Source organism: Takifugu rubripes, chromosome 20, assembly GCF_901000725.2.
Source record: "Takifugu rubripes chromosome 20, fTakRub1.2, whole genome shotgun sequence".
NCBI lineage: Eukaryota > Metazoa > Chordata > Actinopteri > Tetraodontiformes > Tetraodontidae > Takifugu > Takifugu rubripes.
Window position 1 is genome coordinate 13,028,667 of NC_042304.1, and position 15,584 is coordinate 13,044,250.

General features: G+C 45.8%; 1 protein-coding gene across 4 annotated transcripts; it reads left to right on the forward strand.

Annotated features, from left to right (window-relative positions):
- The first annotated feature begins 2,703 nt into the window (after nucleotides 1-2,703).
- On the forward strand, nucleotides 2,704-14,214 carry lhx9 (LIM homeobox 9). 4 transcript variants are annotated; one of them, XM_029828190.1, is made up of 6 exons: nucleotides 2,704-2,925; nucleotides 5,677-5,990; nucleotides 6,650-6,852; nucleotides 7,649-8,007; nucleotides 10,352-10,554; nucleotides 11,057-13,110. In XM_029828190.1, the coding sequence occupies exons 2-6, from the start codon at nucleotides 5,811-5,813 to the stop codon at nucleotides 11,309-11,311; spliced, it is 1,200 nt and encodes a 399-aa protein (XP_029684050.1). In that variant the 5' UTR covers nucleotides 2,704-2,925; nucleotides 5,677-5,810; the 3' UTR covers nucleotides 11,312-13,110. The 4 variants fall into 4 exon arrangements, with proteins under 4 accessions (XP_029684050.1, XP_011613332.1, XP_011613331.1 ...); XM_011615030.2 differs by lacking the exon at nucleotides 2,704-2,925 and having other exon boundaries at nucleotides 5,332-5,990; nucleotides 7,652-8,007; XM_011615029.2 differs by lacking the exon at nucleotides 2,704-2,925 and having other exon boundaries at nucleotides 5,334-5,990.
- Nucleotides 14,215-15,584: the final 1,370 nt, after the last annotated feature.

The following is a 15,584-nucleotide window of genomic DNA, read 5'->3' on the forward strand; positions in this document are numbered from 1 at the left end:
CTTGAGTGTCAGGCGTATGATGGCTGAAAGGAACATCACTCTCAGCAATTGGCCGGGCACCGCTTTGAAGGTCTGTGGGCGTGTGCACATGTGTATACGTGCACATTTGTCTTGATATTCAAGCAGCATTTGAGCAGCCACTACATCAACGTCTGGTCTCTCTACACAGAATATGTCAGCTCGCCTGAGGGCAGCAGCCTTCACAGTGGTCATATGGACAACCCCGTCCCTGTGATGAAAAAACACACACGGCCACTGAATGACAGTCAGGGCACCAGATTCCTTTGGACAGACGTGGCTGCAAATAGCACAGAGGAGCAGTTTCTCCCTCAGACCGCAACTGGTGGTCAGACTCATGCCAGGCCCAGCCGCCGCCGCCAGATGAGCCCAGATGAAAGCGAGTCGGGGGGCAGTTGCAGGCACCCGAGTGCCCCAGGAGCACTTTCTTTAGCCAGTTGATCTCCCTCCTGGATTTGATCAGTCATGTGACTTCCCCTTGACTTAGAAGCGGATGTCATTATTTAGCTTCAGCTTTGATTCTCCCCGTCTCCTTCACGTCGTCTCGTTCTCCTGTCTGAAATGAGCGGTTGATGTAGGAAGAAAGAACGTGTTTGACAATATGAGGCCCGACGCGGCATCATTCAGAGCGTGCCTATGAAAAAGCTGCTCTGCCCTGCAAGGTTAGACAGCGCTAAAGAACATCCATCTATTATGTTTCCATGTCCTTTCTAGTGTGGCCAGATACGGACTAATACGCGTACCATTCCCCAGGAGGATACTCTGTCCCCAGAGGAGGTGGAGGGGGGGTGGCGGTGGGTGTGTGGAGGTGGCAGTAGGCAGGGAGGGAGGGAGGGGAGGCAGGCAGCAGTTGGTGTGCAGAGAGCAGAGGCTCAGGCTGGCTAGTTAAGAGCTTCTCACTCCTATCCTCCATCTGCCAGGGACCAGGGTGGTGATTTGAGCTCCAGCAGAGCAGAGCAGGGACGAGATCGAAGGAGGGGGGCGTGTGTGTGTGTGTGTGTGTGTGTGTGTGTGCAGGGGTGGAGGGAGGGGGTGGGGAGGTGTTGCTTGAAAGAGGCAGAAAAAAATTTGACCTGGGGAGAATTGAGATGCCTCAAAGATGAATTTTTCCACCATAGTTGTGCATTTTATTAGCGGTTAAATATGCATCTTGATGTTTTCCTCAGTAATTCTGAAGCCACGTCCACTGTGTGTATGTAAATATTTCCAGGATATCTCGCGGTCCTCACGCCCACCCTGCCCGGCTCATGTGTCTGAGCCTGGGCGCTCCCACTCCTCCCTCTGTTGCTGCTCCCCACCCTCCCCGAGCCCGCCTCCCTTCCCCTTCACGCTCCTCTCCTTCATCCTGTCAGTGTTTAGCCCGTGGTTTCCCTGCACCGCGGCGGATCCTGTGTCACTCGAGGTGACCCAGAAATGATAACTCCAGATGAACCCTGGATGCGCGGTAATCTAACCACCGATGCCCTGGGAGCCGCGCACGCAGGCCAGGCAGGCGTGCCCGGCTGGAGCCGCGACCGCGGCCTCGCCGCTGCAGCAATCAGGCTGCAGAGTCAGTGTGCACCGCGCTCGCGGAGGGGTGCGCGTCGTGGCACACAGCGAAATGGATCTCAGTGCCGTTGCATTATTGATGAGATACATTGTGATGTCAGCCCAGGCGGAAGGAGCAAAGCAAAATGACTGTTAGCGCCGTGGCACATGATCATTTATGCAAGCAGTACAGAGGTGTAATTAATTGTCACTCTTTGCTCTCATCCCCAGTGCGCGCTCCCAGTCTCCCATTCACTTGTTGTCAGATGAAATCCATACCTCAGTGTATTGTTCTGCAAGGGCGAGTTCCTTTAAGAGATCCTGTTTTATATAGAACATGTAAATAGGATCCGAGTGGCGAGCGCTCAACAGTTTTCGATTCTTTCGTCAGTGCATCATTTGAAGTGTTGGAGTTGTGCTGCTTTGTCTGCCAGGACGAATAATGGCCCCCAATGCAAATAAATGGAGAAACGCGATTACTATAAAAATGGGAAAGTGTGGAAAACTCGGTACAGAGCAGGGGCATCCGCCTGCTACGCAACATTAATATTTGCATACAATTTTCATTATTTAATATTAATGATCAAAAATTAATGAGCTAAATTTCTTTATTTATTAGTTGTTCCAACAGGAGGGCAGGTATTGAATGGAACATAATTAATACTGCATTGAATTCAACTTCATCACCTTTTCTTCTCTTTTTTCCCTTCCAAAGATAGACAACTGTGCAGTTCCTGTGCTGTTCTGCCTTGGGAGAATAATACCTGAAAGAAAATAAAGAAATGATCTCATTATGTTCAAAACAACGCAATTAATTTAATAAAGCACTTTTATGAATGTACATAATTTGGATTGGGCTGAATGTGCTCGTTAGGCTGAATGATCTACACTCATTGGTATTATTATTCACCCACAACTCGTGTGAGTTTCACGTGAAATTGGGCAATAAATGATGACAAAAGCGCACTTGAACTTCCCGAATTCACCATTTCACTCTCATTTATTTCAGTCATCAACGTCATCTATCAACACAGCGAAAGAAGTGGAACACCCGATTTCAGTGAAAAATCCCCCACACTGGAAGTGATATGACTTTAATTCCTGGCCACATCACACATTATAAGCGCCATGCTGAGGAGGCCATTGGCTCATGCCTCCCTATTCTCTGCGCGTTGTGTGCATGCAGCGCTGAGGGCCGCCTGCCTGCAGACGGGAGAGGAATATTTAAATGCTTGGCGTTTTAATTGACGCTCCAACTGGAACCGTAAGCTCAGAAACGAGGAACAGCCCCCATCTACCGGCAGTCTGCTCGCTGCGCTCAGTCCGGAGCCGCTCAGCTCTGCGCGCTGCACGGGGATCCGACTGGAACCACAGCCTCAGGTAAGACCTTGTTTCTTTATGCCTTCTCGGGGAAATAATAATAATAATACCGCTTGGCTTTAAACATTTTTTTAAAGACAGAGGGGAGCGTGTGAAGCAATGCGCGGCAGGTCTGATGCATGGTAATTAAGCGGTCGTCTCCGGGATGTGTGCTGGAAAATAAATCCATCTAATCTCTACCTTCCCTTCTGATAAATCCGCTTAATATACGACAAAATAATATTAATCGCATTTATATAGACCAGAGCTCTATATTTAATTATATAGAGTTGAGCAAAACCGTCGATGTTTAAAGGTGTTTTTTTATTTATTTAGGCCGAATGACTCTTCCTATTAGACTGATTTTACACCGCAAATGACTGTAGCTTCGCTGCGTTTGACTCAATTATATAAGAGCGAACAATTAATTTGGGACATATTATAATGAAAATTGCGCAAATTTACCTTTTCTCACAAATTGTACAATTAGTTAATAGTTAATTTATTTCTACATGTTAAATTGCTATTACATTAGAAATTCAATGATTTTTATTTATAAAAGGGGTATTTTTGTATTTAATATGACGTGGGGACAAAATGCAGATCACACATCATTTCTTTCATATTAGAAAAAACAAAACAAAACAAAAGGGCGAGAACACACACACACACACACACACACACACACACACACACACACAGAGAGAGAGAGAGAGAGAGAGAGAAATAAAAAGAATTATTCCTTAAGCCCGTTTTGGTGCTCACTGACACATTGTTAAACCTTCTTCAGTCAAATGAAATGTCACCGCTGGAGGCAACGGGTCAAAGCGGGAGGTTTTATCGACAACGCAGACATGAGGAACAGGCTTGATTTGTCTTTTTGCATCCACGCGGAGCTTATTTCGTTTTTTTAGGAGGGGGAGAAGCAGGTGAAGAAAGTAAAAAATGACAGGCAGATTAAAATATCACATCCGGTCGGTGCTCTCGGGGCGTCTTTGTCCAGGTGAAATGGATTCCGTTCGTTCTTCCAATCCTCCTTTCAGCGCGCACAGACCCTGACAGAGCGCAAATTAACGCGCTGCTCCTCAGACAAGAGCCGCAGGTTCGCGGATCCCCCCCCCCCCCCCCTTCCCCCTCCCTCTAGCCCCGATAGTCAACCCCCCCACCAACCCGTCCAGGAGGGTTCAAACCTCGTCTTATAGCGCCGCAGTTATCAAGGGGCCTCCAATTAAAGTCAACACAACTTCATGGTGGTGTTGAGAGAGAGGAGAAGAAGGGGGGAGGGGGTGTGATAATGTAACACATCTTCAGACGAAGCATCCGCACCTGCAAAATCCCCCCGTGAGCGCCAGTAAATCTATTAATGGGACAAGAGTCACGGTTGGAGCCATTGTTTGGTGGAGGGATGTTAAATGTTCGACCCTGCAGACGCATCCACGCTCGGGCTGCTGCTGCTGCGGAGGCCCGCGGTCTGCCTCCGTCTTGGGAAGGCGAAGCTCCATTTTCTCGTTTTATTCCGTCTTTTGTTGTCACCTGCTTTGACTCGTGTGCAGGACAGTAATGGGCGACCTCTTCCCTGCGTCACAGAGGTTTCACCTAAAACAAAATCACGAAGCTCGGCTCAGATTCCCTAGATTTCTGCAAACAAAACCCCTGGAATTATTTATGTGGCTTAAATTTCATACGATCACATTTATGATAATTTCAGATCAATTGTCCTGCGCATAAAACTTCCGAGTTTGCCTAATTTAAATCATTCAAATTTGAAAAGACCGCTGAAGAGAAACTGTTTCAGAGCAGTCTGTCTATTATTAAAGGGTCAGATTCAGTCTCTTTCCTCACTATCAATGGACAAACGCACCATTTGCATCGTTAAATCGTTTAAATAAAACATTGTGGCCTCGTCAGAGCTTTTATTTTTAAGCGAAACCGCCTATTTTGCGCTTAAAAAGATGAAATTGTTTATAAAAATATCTCCCCGCCCTCCAGCCTATCAGGGCTCGCAGCCCCGCCCCGAACAACACACGCACGCACCTGATGGAGACCCGATAAATCAGAGAGAAATGACATTGGAGGCGAAGTAAAAGGTTACTAATTTTAAAAAAGGGTCAATTCTAAGCGCAAGGTTTGAGCTGCACGCTGTGAAAAAAAGAATATTAAATCAAAGAAAATTCACATTAATCAATTTTCCTTCACGTCTCCTTTAATCAGTGTGGGAATAAAAAAAAGAAAACGTCTCAACCACAAAATAGTGATCCAGCAGCCAGAACCAGGAGTTTGAGGGTGACAGTTCTTTGTTGGAGAAGAGAAATCGGTGGTGATAATGTGTGCGTGCGTGTGCGTGCGTGTGCGTGAGAGAGAGCGAGAGAGAGAGAGAGAAAAAGGGGGGAGAGGGAGGAACTCCTCCTACCAAATTATTCCGACTGGGCAGGCTTTGCAGGATCCACACAAATAGGACACGGTTCTAAACTCCCGGTAGTCCCAACCTGACCTCCAAGCAACACGGAACCACTGACAGCGAAATCAGGGGACGAGAAATCACCAAAAAAGAGAGCACAAAAACTTTGAGTCATTCTTTTTTTTTCCACCCGTGTCCACACTTCAGCCCCCCCTCCCTTCTTCCCTCCCCTTCACACCGGTCTGTCGCATCATTTGGACTATACTTTTTTTGTTTTTTCGTGAGGAGAGACGGAAAGAAAGGGGGGAAAACTGCTGCACCGCCACCCTGACTGTCCCACCCATGCTGTAGCTTCGGCTTTTCTTTTCTTCCAGTTGCCTTTCAGCCTGGCGAGGAGCTGATCTCCATCTCTGGGGCCGTGCTGGTGTTGTGTGCCTCTCCCAGAGCCTCAGAGCCCACTCGGATGCGCTGAGAGACCAGGGCGCAGCGCGGCACCAAACTACAGTATATGGAAGTTGTGGGCTGCAAGGCAGAGGCAGACAGTTGCACGTTGCGTCCAGGACCGGGAGCCATGCTTTTCCACGGGATCTCCGGGGATCATATCCAAGGGATCATGGAGGAAATGGAAAGAAGGTCGAAAACGGAGTCGCGCCTGGCGAAGGGGATGCAGCTCAACGGGAGAGAGTCGGTAAGAGTGAAGATTGTGGCGGCGGAGCGCGCGTTTGCTGGGATGTGAGGCGAGAAGTGGGTGGATTTTTCTTCTGGTGTTATGGAAAAACACGAGAAAGCCTCCGCCAAGTTTTTGTTTTCCGCCGTGTGGTGGGTTTTCCTACACGCTGCTGTCGTCATTTCAAACACTGTAAAACTGAGCAATGTGTCAGCAGGAAGCTTTAATTTCCTGAAGTGTTGTGGAGCCACGCGAGCCTGAAAATTATTGTTAAAAATTCTATTATTATTATCATTAATATTGTTGTTATTAATAGCCAAAGAAATACTAATAGAATTGGAATAAGTCTACATTAAATATTTTACAACTGCAGTTATGGCTGTGTTTACTGAGAGAAAGTAAGCTTTTAAAAATGGAAAAACACTGGCTTTTACGCATTTTTCAGCTGGGCCTGTGAACACACCCAGCCTGTGGTGATCACCAGTTATCGCCTGGCTTTGACAGGCAGAATCAATTTAATTTAATATCAATAAAGGCTCAACAACGCCATATTAATTGTTATTTCAGCAGTAGGCACTTGAAATAATTATTTACCCTAATCTTCTGTGTGTGTGTGTGTGTGTGTGTGTGTGTGTGTGTGTGTGTGTGTGTGTGTGTGTGTGTGTGTGTGTGTGACCCAGACCATGCCTTCTATGAGCCCGGAGAAGCCTGCTCTCTGTGCCGGCTGCGGAGGCAAGATTTCGGACAGATACTACCTCCTGGCCGTGGACAAACAGTGGCACCTGCGGTGCCTCAAATGCTGTGAATGTAAACTAGCGCTGGAGTCGGAGCTTACGTGTTTTGCCAAGGATGGGAGTATATACTGCAAGGAGGATTACTACAGGTAAGAAAAATGAAGGTTATTCACTACAGCTTTTATCTTAGTAGCCGTAATTGTCGAGATTTATACTAGTGGTTTTTTTGTTTTGTTTTTTAATATTTTGCACTAGTACAGTCACTGTAATCCCTAATCCATTAAACTGGGACTGTTCATCTGTAATTATGTTGAAGCCTTTTGTTCCAATTAGGCTTCATTCTTGTCTGAACAAAATCATAACAATCTCCAGGGGCCCTGCTTTGCGTTAATTGGAAATAAGTTATGATATGAGACCGCACTTTTATTCGATGTTCCTCAGTTGAATTTAAAATAAATCAGCTCGGTGTCAAACTCTGAGAGAAGCATTGTTCATTTGTCTACTTAAAAGATAATCTCCTCGCTCGGTCACCCAGAATGATTGAAAATATGCGCAGGAGAATGTAAAGCATTTTTAATAGTATTGTGTCATATAGCGTAAACACGGGCCTTTAATAACGCACTCGTGTCGGAATCACACCCAAATGAAGCAAATATTTATAAATAAAATAGAATGTGTTGTTTAATTCCTGGAGTTCGTAGTTTTAGCCATTTTGTGTTTTGTTGAGTTTGCATTTGATTTAAGAAAAAAAAAAAACGACATCAACGACGTATGTTAGCTCTGATTAAGCCTGAAAACAGACCCGATCGTTGAGGAATTTTCATACTTTTTCCGACTGAAACAGAGAAAAATCCGGACACTAAAAGCCAACTCGCAGATGACGTCTTTATATTGGTCCTCTCCGGCCCCCGTCTATGAGGTGTGTTGACGGTTTATCTGTTCCAGAAGGTTCTCCGTGCAGAGGTGCGCGCGCTGCCACCTCGGGATCTCGGCCTCGGAGATGGTGATGCGGGCGCGCGACTCCGTGTACCACCTGAGCTGCTTCACGTGCACCACGTGCAACAAAACGTTGACCACGGGCGACCACTTCGGCATGAAGGACAGCCTGGTGTACTGCCGCCTCCACTTCGAGACCCTGGTGCAGGGGCCGGACTACCATGCCCAGCTCAACTTTGCCGAGCTGGCAGCCAAGGGCGGCGGCCTCTCCCTACCGTACTTCAACGGCACCGGGACGGCGCAGAAGGGGAGGCCGCGCAAGAGGAAGAGCCCAGCCATGGGGATAGATATATCCAGCTACAACACAGGTGAGACGGCGCTGCGGAAGAAAGTAGACCCACTCCCCAAACACAATGAAACATTTACAGATGCGCAGATGTTTTCCCCTTAAACTCACAGCAGGGTCTCAGTTGTCGACACACACACACACATATATATACATACATACATACACATATACCCGCCACCTTTGAGTTAAAGATTGGATTTTTCTTGTGTTATTTCGCTACCTGTCCGGCATTTTGCGTGGCAAAACACTGCAAGTTCGTATCAAAATATTCCGCCAGAATGACTCAAAATAATTCGAAACGTACACAAACGGTGAATTAATTTCAGATTTCTGAAATGTTATGCCCCCCCCCGTATAACAGCCGCATGTGTGCATTATTTGTCTGAATAACAAACACATCTGTGGGCTGTATATAAGAACACGCAGGTGAATGTTGCCGTGCGTAAAAACGCGCCTGCAGCCATGCGCCCATTGATTAGCCGTGTTCCATCCACGCGTCTTCAACGCACCGTTTTGTGCCGTAAACTGTGGCGTGCGCAGCACACCAGAGTGATCGAAGTTTGACCTCGCAGTCAACCTGCCCATCGACTTTTATAATTAAGACTAATTTCGTTGGAAACTAAATGTACGCAGCAGCTGTGAAGGTGGGAATCGGAGTTGGTGCTGCTGAAATGCGTTACGATGGCAGAGATCCTCTCTGGTGTTTGTTGGAAGGTGGGGAAAAATAATGGCGCTGGGAATTTGGCTGCACATGCACGTAGGATTCATCAGAAATTTTGCTTTAAATCGCAGAATGTGGCCGACCCCCCCCCCCCCCCCCCCCCCCCCTGCCCCCCCGCGGCGTCCTCATTTGTTGTCGCTCTCTGCAAATTAGTGCGCGGTTGAGAAAGTTTGTCATTGTGCGCCAGGTTTCCTGTGTTCCGCGGTGAATAGGGAGGAATAAGGGTAATCTGCGCGTTAATTGTTCTGCGTTAATTGGAGGTGACGTTGGAATCCCTGGCCTCCCGTGCGGCGGTCAGCACGGTTCTCATGGACGCAGCAGAGCCGTGCGGAGGGGCCTGCTGCAGGGAGAGTCCGCTACACACACACACACACACACACACACACACACACACACGTACAATCAGGGCTCCAGTTTGTTACTCACAAACATAAATCCGGTAGATTATGTGAATCCTACACTTCTCAATGCGCCTTAACTAAAAAAAAAAAACAGTACCGTGAAAAAACGGTGGTGAACAGGTGGAAATTACCACACACACACTACAAAATATAAATAAAAAGCAGATATATTAGCGGGGGCAATTAGGTCCCATCTTCTCATTATTAATCTGCTCAGATTCAACGTCACACTGGGAATATGGAGATTATAATCGATTTTCCACTGGGAAATTTAAAGTGAATTAAAATGCATTTGAACATTTGGATTGTCGGAATTCCTGACGCAAAGAAGGATCGTATGGGGAAAAAAATAAGCGCGTGATTGTCGAAAATTGGGGATTGACTCTGTTTTCCGTGTTCCAATCTGCCAAACGCAGGTTTTTATTTGTCTCGGCTGTTCCGGTTAATCTGCGCAGATCAGGAGAATCAGATTCATGACAAATGGGATGAGGCTTTGTTTGAGGTTTTGTTTGCTGCTTTAGCAAGAACGTTCATGTTCCTTCTCACAGGGGAAAGGTGCGGGTCCGCCGAGTATTGCACACCAGCCCGGAAAGTTGGGTCTTGTTTGGATACAGAGACCCCTAGTGGGTAATATCAAGTGAAACACGATCCGAACAGAGGAGCAGAGATGTCAGATCCTGTCATGTTAAAGGATGCTTGTGTAGAGAAAAGAAGGGGATTTTATATCTGATCATTCACGGTTTTATAATTGACTCATTATTTATGGAGAAGGTGTTATTAAGCAGCAGTTTGGTTGGCTGCCACCTCATGTGATTTTTCAGGCTTTTTTTTCCTCGTTTGCAGACATTGAGTTTAGTGGATCTGCTTTTCTTTTGCCACACAAAGCTGAGTTCCTGACAAATGGGGCCCTTCAGGCTTATTAATCTCTGCAAACAGAAGCAGAAATAATTTAGCTCCGTCCCAGTGTGTGTTTAAAACGCTTCTCTTAAAAACACGTACAGGAGGAATAACAGCTAACAGCACCGTAATCACCTCACCGTTCATCTAGAGGGTGAAGAACTGCTTCTTTTATTTAAATATTATCTCAACCTCGGCAGAGTTAACGTGCTTCAGCATCAGCCTGTTGATTCCCAGCAGATCAGAAACATTTCCTGTGAGATTTGAGGCGGTGAAATCATCTTATGCGTGGTTCCTTTTGGACGGCGACATGACCGTTGTGCTCCGGCTCTCTGCCCTCTCAGGCTGTAACGAGAACGACACCGACCACTTGGACCGGGACCAGCAGGCCTACCCCCCAACACAGAAGACCAAACGCATGCGGACCTCCTTCAAACACCATCAGCTGCGGACAATGAAATCCTACTTTGCCATCAACCACAACCCAGACGCAAAGGACTTAAAGCAGCTGGCCCAGAAAACGGGCCTGACGAAGAGAGTTCTTCAGGTAAGCAGAGAGCCGTTCTTCTAATACGATCCGATCGCCCCATTTCTGTCTGCATCCCACTCCTCCTCCACGTCTCCTCCCATTCCACCCCAGTCCTGCACTGAATCATCTCTTTGATTTGGTTTGTTTGGTCCATTGACTGTTAGATGTATATCCAGGGGTTCTTATCTGAAAAATTCCTAAATGCAAAAACGCAAAAGTCCCCTTGAGTGTAAGCGCTCAAGCGTGGGACCGTAGCCGATCATTCTAAATGAGAGTGCACGTTTATTTCTATCTGTGGAGCAGAAGGAAGCAAAAAAAAAAGGGAGTATTTTGATCAATTTCTTGTATTTAGTTTGGAGGAGAGTAACTGGTTCATTGCTGTGATTTAAGAGGAAGGCAGGATGAAACAGCTGTGCTAGCCTGATATGTGATCTACTGTTCAAGATATTTGACATTTTCTTTTTGAAAGTCAACCGTTCAAAACACAAAGAGTAAAAGCCACACTGGGATTGGTTTGCAGGTTTGGTTCCAAAACGCAAGAGCCAAATTCAGAAGGAACATTTTGCGACAGGAGAATGGAGGTGTTGATAAGGCCGATGGCACCTCAGTCCCTCCGCCCTCATCTGACAGTGGGGCCCTGACCCCCCCCTCCAGCGCGGCCACACTAACAGACCTGACAAACCCCTCTATCACTGTAGTGACCTCCGTCACCTCTAGTTTGGACAGCCATGATTCTGGGAGTCCTTCACAAACTACCTTGACAAACCTTTTCTAACAAGCTGTCTCTAGCAGACTGTTCCTTTTTTTTTTTTTCTTGAATCTGATTCCAGTTTTTTTTTTTTTTTTTATTTCTTTGCTTTTTCCTCTCCTCGATTTACATTTTATTTTTTTAAGTGACACCTTTAAATCTAGCAGAGACAGCTCCTTGGAACAGGAAGTGCTGTACCGTGTACGCAAACAAGAGCATCGGGTGCAAGAAGAGCAGTGACCGCATTAAAACACATGGAAGTCATTTGAACGTGTAGCATTTGAAACCACATCGCAGCCTGTCTGTAGTTGAATTACAGCACCCACAGATTGAATTTGGAAAGGCACATTTTTTTTTGAAGCTGATGGCCTTAGAAAAACCTGTCATGTGTCCCGCGAAAAAGAAAAATTCCATGATTTGTTATTTTGTATTCAATTATGATTCTTTTTTCTTTTTAATTTGAATCGCTAAATCTTCAAACAATCTGAATATTTTGCCCTCACAAACATGTATATGTATGCACTGTGTTCGCACTATCCGATTTAAAGCGTTCCTTTCTCTGTTTTGGAATAATTTGGGAAATAAACTTGTAGAATGTTCTGTATATGGATAACTCCAGAAAACAGGCTTTAATTATTTCCGAATGTTTTGGTCTCACAGAACGACACCTATAAAAAGGATTAATCCACACACACACACACCCACACACACACACACACACACACACGATTCATACAAGCAGAACTGTTAGGAATCTGCGCAGTGGTGACTGTTCAGGAACCAACCAGAGCAGTGACGGACGGGCGCTGTTGTAATCGATTGTTTTCATGACGGAGCACTTTCTCAGATTAGCCGTAGACAAAGGGACAAATCCTGGCGGGGATCCACACTTCAAACCAGTTGCACAGTGACAATATACTGCCCAGTGAAAAGTGCATTATTGTTTTTATCATGTTGCTCAGGGTGTGATCTTCTTTTCTTTATATAAAGGGAAACAGAGTGAGAAATGACGTCACTGTGGGGGCGGATTTAGATTGGTAGATCTGACACGCGAGCGTCCACGTGACCTCGGCTAGGTGTAATTGTACACGGGAGGGGCGGGGGGGGGTGGAGCGGGAAATCATTGTCCATGTGTTCTCTTTTTCGGCCACATTTCGCCCTTTTCCTCTCACGACGCTCACCACTGAACGGACCAAAACAGAGCAGCGAGGAAGCCCGTCTCCGGGCCGACAGATAGAGGGGGAGGAGCGATAGGGTGAGAGTTCAGCGGGGTCGGTGCGTTCCGCCACGGGCGTCACGTTTGTTCTGTCGCAGAACAAAGTGGTACTCCAAATCTACTTCATGAAGTAGATGCCTAACTCAGTTCTACTACGTGCCTTATGCTATAACCTGGGAGAACGTTTGTGATATTCAGGATTCTGTGTGTTCTTTGTTAACTGACTCACATCCTTTTTGGCGCCTCACTAGTTTTGTACTGTTTTTTTGCATCTTATTTTCGAAGATCTTTTTATGGTGTATCCTGTTCAAAAAAAAAAAATCAACAAGAAACAAAAAAAAAAGAGTGGGGGGAGTGTGTGGGGGGGCAGCGATGTCATAGAAAGCATTTGTGCACTCTTTCAGATATAGTTGGGTGATCCAAGAACCTTATATATTGATCTTCGTGTTAATAGTTGAGTACAGTAAGTGTTCTATCAAGATTGTCCATGTTTCCCTGTTTCTTGATAAAGATGGTGTATAGAAACTATTTCCCCTTAAATATTTATGGACCAAACGGTTGTTATATATCTTATTAAATTTGTGTGAATAAAAAAGTACTTTGCTTTAAATGGGTTTTATTTTTCATTACACTTTTCATTTTTTTTGTGTTCTGCCTTGAATGCAGTTTTCGTTTCCCACATCAACAAACTGAGAAGGCATTCAGTCGTTACCGACAGCCAGACGTCCTCATTTTTGCTTCCATTTTTAATTTCTATTTGCTATTTTATGATGTTTATGGTTTTTAAGGTAATGCCCCATGGATTTGCATCTAAACCCTGCAGTCAGACACATGAATTTGCTTTTTAATGCATGAATATGACGTTAAATCTGAAATCAAAGGAATGCTCCAAAGCATATATTGATATACCCACGTGCAGTATATTCTATATATTTATGCGTAAACCTAAAATGAAGTCAAAGTAAATGCAGACCCCTTAAAGCCAGGTTGCTCTGTAGTTAATATATTCTTACTCTATCGTTTCTTTCAGGGAGAACAAATCTTGGGGCATTACAGCCATACATCCCGACGTTTGAAAATTCCCTAAAGTATTAAGAGAAGGGGAAAACTTTGATGGGAATTCCTCACCATTGAAGACAAAGACAATGTTAGGATGATAGCGTATCGAGACTAAATAAGCGAAAACTTTCCGTTGAAAATGTGCAACAGATGATTTTTTTTTTCCCTTTTGAATTATTTTTTATTTATTTTTTGTCCTGAAAGTTTGAATCCATCAACGGAAGGAAACCTTACAGTGTATGATAATTATTAATGTGAAGAGAAAAAAAATCAATGTACTGAAATGCTATAAAACTGTCTAAAACATGGATGCTACTGGTACGAACACACACACACACACACACACACACACACACACACACACACACACACACACACACACACGCACACAAATGCAGCTTACTTCCCACTGCATTGTAACTGAAATATACACCGTCCAACACATGGCCGGGCTGCTGCCCCCACGCACCCCAACCAGGGTTCTGCGCTAAATAGAAGTTTTCTTTTGTCACATGTGTCGTTTTGCAAACACATGGCCTCCCTGAAACTCAGCAGCAGGACGCCCATCAAACATGATGAGTGTATGAAGAGGACTGTGGAGCTGGAGCTTTGCCATCTGGCTGTACCGAGCGAAGGAAGTGGGGGGGGGGGGGGGGGGACGCACACACAAAGCAGAATTTAAAAAAAAAAAAAAAAAAGGAATTTCTCATTTTGCATGCCCCTCATCCTCTTGTTAATATTTTTCTTGACATGTATATTATTTCCTTTGATTCACTGTATGCTTCATTGTCAGCTGCAAAATAAAGCATTTAAAAAAGACGTCCCCGGTGCCCAGATAGTACCTGAAACCTGGGTTATTAATATCTGCACCGTTCTAAAAAAAAAACTCATATAAAATCCAAACAAAACCACGGTGGTTCCAGTTGCTGCGTTGCTACGGAACAGTCTCATTGCTTATGCCATGTACAGAAGGTGAGTTGTGGGGGGGGGGGGCAAAACGATAAAAAAAAAAGGAGGAGGAGGGAGCTTGGAGCCACATGGGGACCAGTAAACAGACTGGTGTTGAATTCCAACAATGTGGGAAACAGCAAACACTTCACTGGGTGCGAGAGGAGACCTCAGCGGCGCGGGTTCTGGTGGCAGCGGGGCTGTTCCCCCCTGTCTGGCGGCGGGACGGCGGGTGGGTTGACACCAACAGAGAAGCCGGGCTGGAACAAAAACACAAACAAACACAGCCGGCCCCCGCTCGCTTTTGGAGCCGCGGGATCGGAATTCTGGACAACCTCGCGGACTCGTGTTGACAAGAATTTCAGGGGTTTGCCGCTGAGCCGTTGGCAACCGTGGCGCATCTTATTGGTGTTTGAAAAGGCGGCGCTGGAGCAGCCCCTGCGCTGCCTGCTGAAGGCTTCCCCCAACACCAGGTATTCTCTTCTGTTTCTAAAAGGAGGCAAAAATAGAGAGAAAACAATAAACTCACGATAGCGCGTTGGCCATTTGTTGCAGTAACTAGCACGGGTTGTGAAGGGTTCCTAATTCTAAACGGGCAAATCCACTCTGACAGATTCTGGGTGTAGAACCACCGAGTCATGATGGAAACACGCAAGCAAACCTCATCAATTGAGTGGAAAATGTCTCAAGACTGAGCAAATAAATCACTTCCTGTCACTGAGCCCTTACCTGATGCTGCAGGTTTTATTCATCCATCCGTTTAACCCTAAAACAGATCACAGGGGTGCTTCCCAGCAGTCACTGGGGGGGGGGGGGGGGGGGGGACACATTGGACAGGTCACCAGAACATCACAGGACACACACACGCACAGAGGGGCAGTTTAGGAAAGGCAGCCGTGTGTATCACCATGTGTGTACCACCATGTGTGTACCACCAACAGGTGTAACCAACACACACACACACACACCCAGTTTGGATGAATGAAACCATTAAGGTGAGGAGAAACACACACACGTGAAAAACAGGACATGCAGTTTTGACTGAGCGTGAGTTTGTGAATATCTGAGAAAGAGTGT

What these genes read in the sequence shown, in the direction of transcription:
- lhx9 (XM_029828190.1), top strand. Translation starts at nt 5,811, where the DNA reads ATGGAAGTTGTGGGCTGCAAGGCAGAGGCAGACAGTTGCACGTTGCGT. An exon ending in TATATCCAGCTACAACACAG is followed by an intron (nt 8,008 to 10,351) that starts GTGAGACGGCGC and finishes CTGCCCTCTCAG; the next exon opens with GCTGTAACGAGAACGACACC. An exon ending in TGACGAAGAGAGTTCTTCAG is followed by an intron (nt 10,555 to 11,056) that starts GTAAGCAGAGAG and finishes ATTGGTTTGCAG; the next exon opens with GTTTGGTTCCAAAACGCAAG.